General features: G+C 45.1%; 1 protein-coding gene and 1 pseudogene across 9 annotated transcripts in view; both read left to right on the top strand.

Moving 5' to 3' along the window:
- The window catches only part of ABCA1 (ATP binding cassette subfamily A member 1), a 120,635-nt gene that overhangs the window by 31,127 nt on the left and 83,657 nt on the right, over positions 1-5,851 (top strand). For all 9 annotated transcript variants that reach the window (XM_025041317.1, XM_025041311.1, XM_025041323.1 and 6 more), the window contains 2 exons: positions 2,908-3,049; positions 4,394-4,512. In XM_025041317.1, the coding sequence (XP_024897085.1) occupies positions 2,908-3,049; positions 4,394-4,512 (261 nt within the window). The remainder of the gene's footprint in view (positions 1-2,907; positions 3,050-4,393; positions 4,513-5,851) is intronic.
- LOC112473156 lies at positions 542-660 on the top strand (annotated as a pseudogene).

Raw genomic sequence — 5,851 nt, 5'->3', positions numbered from 1 at the left:
AAAGGGGTGGGGCTACTGTCACGTTTTAATTGTGTTTTTGGTCTAGTCTCATCTCTTTCACTGTATACAACAGCAGTTATTTACCTGCTAATTTGCCATTATGCATTTTATGTATTCAAGTTTTTAAAAACCCAAAAGACCTCAAGAACATTGTACCATATGTGATTTTCAGATTTTACCAAAAAGGAAAAAAATACAAAATGAAATATACACTCAGTTTGTGGGTCTGGGAGGTAATTCTGCTTTCTCTTTTGGAACCCTAAAGAGTGATGAGCAAATGCATATTTGGTTTTATTTAAGCATTATCCTAAGCCCCACTGAAGTGTATGTTCTAGGGAAAACTCAGCTTTTTCATCTGCTGAGATGTTCTCTCTCTAGAATGATTTCAGACAGGCAAGCTGGTGTAGTAGAATAAGGCAGACTTTGGCATTGGACAAATTGGGTTTTGTTTGGATCCTGGCTCTGCCACTTGCCAAGGTTGTGTTCTTAGGCAAGTTGTTGAATTTTAACCCAGAGCCCTCTTAATCTAAACCATAGATTTGTTTACAGCCATGCTACCCTGAACAAGCCTGATCCCGTCTGATGTCAGAAGCTAAGCAGAGTTGGGCCTGGTTAGTACTTAGATGGGAGACCACCTAGGAAGACCAGGTGGTGTAGGTGTAAAAGATAAAAAAAATAAGGGATTGTAAGCTGACAAGGTCCTTGCAATCTGTGAGGTCAACCAAGGGTGGCTCGCCTGAAAAATAAAAATGAAAAAAAAATGTAAACCATAGATTCTCAGGTGTGACATTCCTATACCTATAAAAGGAAGATTAAGACTTTTGCTTCCATCTGTGCACCTCTTGTAACCTTATCTCCTATTCTCACCCCCTTCTAGGGACCTAGCTGGAAGGGAGAGAGCTAAGGTGAATCTTGTAGAGGTGTCTTGTCTATGGAAACAAAGGATTGCTCTATAATTTTTCCCCATAAATCTTTCCCAATTTGACCTAGAGCCATTGAAGTCCTAATTACTTCCCTAGGTCCCGGGAGTCCATTATGCTATTTGATTGTTATTTTGTACCCTCAGTGACAAATCTTCTTGCTACTTTTATTTGCAAAATAGGTGGGACATATCATGCAAGGAAGGGTCCTTACTTCACTCACCAGGGTATAGCTTGAAATACCTTCATCTTCCATTGTCCTGTGCTGCCTAGATCAGGGCAGTATCTCTGGGAGATTAAAGGGGAAACTCCTTTGGTCCTTGGTTGGGTTACACAAATCTTCCCTGCATGAGGAGCAGCTGATGTCGGCAAGGGACCTTGTTTGGTTTTCCTTGAACTATTAACAGGGAGATAAGGAGGTTAACTAAATGTTCATCAGGCCAGAGTCCCTTCAGAGTGATCAGATCCTGTTATGTCCTTCCTTTGGATGTTGTCTCTCTGATTGGAATGCAGATAGAAGGGAAGAGAGAGAGAGTAGGGCCCCCCATACTGAAATGCAGTGTAGCAAGTCTTGGCTATGGGTTAGATTCCAGGGAGAGACTCTGTTAGCATATTTGCATGAAAATAGTAAGATTAAAGGAAGATGGTAGCTGTGAGATGAAAGGAGTGTTCAGACTGGATAACAGCAGAGTAAGTACTGCTGTAGGCTCACTACTGCAGCACCTCAGTGATCCCACAGGCCTATGCACTGCGCCTTTTTACATTGTACCAGGCTCTCTGCTTCGTGCTTTGCCTGTAAGAACTCATGGAATACTCACCGCAGCTCTGTGAAGTAGATTGTATTTTTATCAGCATTTTATAGATGAGGAAACTGAGGGTTAGAGGTTCAGTGACTTGGCTCAAAGTCACTGCTTAGTGATTTGTAGGGACCAGATATGAATCCTGGTTGGTCTGACCCTAAAGCCCCTGAAGCTACATGGCTTTTTGCCACCTAGAGCCTGTGGTTCTCAACGGTTGTTTAATTCTTTGGGGTCACAGATAACCCTGAGAATATGATGAAAGCAGGAGCCGTGGCCTTTCTGTCCAAGGGAATTCACACATCTTGTTCCTCAGGTTAAGAGCTCCTGTTTCAGGGCACATTTATCTTGATTCTTATAAGCAGCATCTGGCTGACTGCCACAATCCAAACTATGCCTTTGACACCTAGGACCAGCCAAATACGCCCAATCATGCTGTCTGTCAGAAGCTCCTCCATAATGAAGGGAAAGGAGAGTGAGGAGATGCACTATCGAATGGGGCTCATTGTTTTGATGAGTGACACAACAACAACAACACCTGTAAGCCTCACAGGTGACATCTGACCGGAAGTTAACATGTTAATTAGGTGCCTTTGAGGAGCTTGTGAGCTGGCGGAGGAAGTGAAACTGATATAAGTTTGGCCAACTGAGGACAGTACAGTGGAGATTGAGAAGGGCTTGAGAATAAAGGGGCCACGGGTATAAAGAAAGGAGCATGTGGACTGGGACCAGGGAAATGTGGGTTCCACTCCTGGTCCTGCCTGCTAATTCCCTGAGTGTTCTCCATCAGCCGTTTTATCTTGCCATAGTTTCCTCCCTTGAGTGTGATTAGGTCATCCCCAGGGCCCCTCTGTGTCTCTGAAAGGCAAGGAGGGTGGTGGAAGATGAACAACTGATGATCACGTACGAGCTGCACACCCGGCACTTCCTGTACGTGGTCTAATGTCCCCCATGTCGATTTCATTCTGTAGATGACGTTGAGTAGATTAAAAATTGCTATCTGATGCCAAGTTTCCAACTCAGGGTTGGCTGAGTCAGAGGTGGCAGGTCAGTGGGATGTGGGGGATGGGACAGACGGATTTGGGATAGAGACTGTATGGGTGGAAGCAATGGAGATAAAGATCAAGTCTTAAAATCCCTTCAAAGAATTAATGTTTCTCCTGTGTTTTTCTTCTCTTGGATGTCAACAGGCCACTTTCCAAACAAAGCCATGCCCTCTGCAGGAACACTTCCCTGGGTTCAGGGGATTATCTGTAATGCCAATAACCCATGTTTCCGTTATCCGACTCCTGGTGAGGCTCCCGGGGTTGTTGGAAACTTTAACAAATCCATGTAAGTACCAGATCAGGTTTTCTTTCCCAAACTTGTCAGTTAATACTTTTCCTTCTCTTATCTCCCTCTGGAGAATTTTGAATGGTTGTATTTGAATAAAGTTGCTTTTGTGTGATAAAGTTTTGTGTGATAAAGTTTGCAGAATGAGGGCAGGGAGAATTGCTGCCAGAATTTAAGATCTTCCTTTAGTGTATTTTAGGAGTAACAAGATTTAGCTAAGAGTCACGTGGCTGGGGGCTGTTCCTCCAAAAACTGGCTGTAAGTTGAAAAGGGAGACACAGCACATCTGCTTCACCTGGCCACTTGTTTAGTAGACATTCACTGTGCATCTGAACCAGCTGGCCTGGGGCCGGGGGGAGGGGTAGGTAGAAAGATGTGCACAGGAAGTTGTCTGCCCTCACGGAGCTCACCACCAAGGCTGGGAGAGTTCACAGATCACCTCTCTTCCTCTGTCGGTGTTTATCTTACTGCAGCATTTCACTCTCTGGTCTTTCTCGTCCCTGGATACGAGCTCCCTGAGGGCCAGGATGCCCCTTCCTCAGCTTTTTGTATTCCTGGCTCCCGATTTCAGCACCAGACCTAAGTGTGGGCTTAATAAGTGTTTGCTGAATTAGCCATTGAAGATTCTTGGAATGCACAGAACCAAGCATGTGTTAGCATGGACTAAGGATTGTAGGAGATGTAGGAAGATGTAGGAAGAATATTATGGGGTGGTTCTGCTGGAAGTTACTTCTGAGGAAGTAACAGCTGGGCCAGCAGAACCACCCCATAATATTCATGGAACTTAGGATTCGTAGCTTTTGTGGGTCCTTTCTTCCATGCAAAAATATTAAAATTTTTATTTTCTAAGTGTGTTGATCTAAAGGTGAATGTAATCCAGGCTGGATTCATCATTATTCATACTCATGTTGAATTTTTGAATTTTGTTTTTTAAAAGAGTATCCTGAGCCCTAGGCACTGTGCCTTACTGTGTCTCATGGATAAGTAGGCCCTAGGCGAGTAAGAGAGAGAGAGAGAGAGAGAGAGAGAGAGAGAGAGAGAGAGAGAGTGTGTGTGTGTGTGTGTGTGTGTGTGTGTGTGTGTTTATTTATGAAGGAGGGCTTCCTGGAGAAGGAGGCACATGTAAGATTTGGTTGTGTGTACACATGGAGAAGAACATTCCGGGAAAGGATGGTGAGTAGGTGGTTGGGAATCTGGGGTGTCATCGAAGCTGAGTGTGGGCAGCTGTAGGAGTGTAGAACCGACAGCCAGACCGGGGCATGTGTACTAGGCGGGTGCTTTCTTCAAGTGGGAAAGGCAGCTGCCCTAACCAGAGCTTTCCTGCTTTTCTCGCATCCCCTGCAGTGTGTCTCGCCTGTTCTCAGATGCTCAGCGGCTTCTTTTATATAGCCAGAAAGACACCACCATGAAGAACATGCACAAAGTTCTGAGAACATTACAGAAGATCGAGCGTCACAGCTCAAGTAAGTAAAAGTCTTCTGTGTGTTGGTTTGTAATTGGAAATTGACCTGTACCAGAGAGAGACAGCAACCCAGGTGGACTGGTGCTTATCCCTTTTAGCTCTTCTCTACTGGGTTTTCCTCCTCAGTGGCTGGTCTTTAAGGCCTCTCTGCAGGAGGTATTTGAGGAGAAACTGAGAAGACAATGAGTGTGCTGGCTTCCTGGGGTAGACAAGAAAAACCCCCAGACAGGAATGACACAGGCCCGGTTTTTGGACAGTTAGGGGTGCAGGTTGCTTCCAACTTCATTTCTTTGGAGTTGGCCATAAAGTTGCAGTGAATGGGCAGATTTATAGAAAGGGGATACTTCTATGCATATAAGAGTAATTAAAATTGCAACTTGATATAGATAAGTGAAAGTAAGCATTTACTTCTAAAAGGAAAACGTAATTCATTTTCCCCCTAGTCATTTGATTTAGTCTGATGGACATTTGAACTCTGATCTTTAAAAAGCAAAATCTTTATCCCTCATTTGGTAAATGTCCAGGCAGTTTACTGCGTGCTATTAAGGAAGTGTTTGAGGAACAGGCAGTTTGCTGACAGAGGCATTGGCTACAGAAGTCATGAGGCAGCCTCCCAGGCAGTGGCCTACAAAGCAGTGAGGGGGTGTGGGAGCACTCCCCGGGGTACAGGCAGTGGTGCAGGCATAGTCTGTAGAGGATTTAAAAGCAATAATGAAGCCTATTAAAAGGTGGTCTGCTTTTTATCATCACCATGCACTGGTGGTTCTAAACAATGTCAGTGATAAATTATTCCCCGCCATGGGCCAACTGCTGTCACTATTCCAGGAATGTACTTTCTACTCAGTTTGGTGTTTTGGGAGGGGTGGGATGGGCTGGCCTCCCAGATTGTGATCCACTTGACAAAAGTGTTAGAGTTTAAATCAGACTTGGAGTGGAGCTTTTTCTTGGGGACAGGAAAAGAGGCAATGGGCAGTGTGGGAACTGATGACAGAGGGAAGCTAAGCTCTGTGTGGGTTGGCACAGAGGAGCTGTCACTTCACATAAAAGAAAGGTATGATTGTGCTTCATTCAGCTCCTAGGTCAGTTTTTAGGGACCCCCAGCTGGACCACTCCTGGCTGCATGACCAGGCCGTCTGGATGCTGTTTCCTTGCCCTGTAGGCCTCTGGTCCTGCACATGTATGTCTGTCCCAGCACAGGACACAGAGAGGTAGCAAACACCAACCAAAGCATCAGTCCTTCCTGATTTACCAGAGGGCCCCTGCCTGGTAGACCAGAGGCAGAGCTTGGGTTATTTTTTCTAGTACAGAGACAGCGTGGCCCAGAGGAAATAGGAAAGAGT

Source organism: Pteropus alecto, unplaced genomic scaffold (genome assembly GCF_000325575.1).
Source record: "Pteropus alecto unplaced genomic scaffold, ASM32557v1 scaffold111, whole genome shotgun sequence".
NCBI lineage: Eukaryota > Metazoa > Chordata > Mammalia > Chiroptera > Pteropodidae > Pteropus > Pteropus alecto.
The sequence above is the reverse complement of the archived record's forward strand: the minus strand, read 5'-3'. Positions and strand labels throughout refer to the sequence as shown.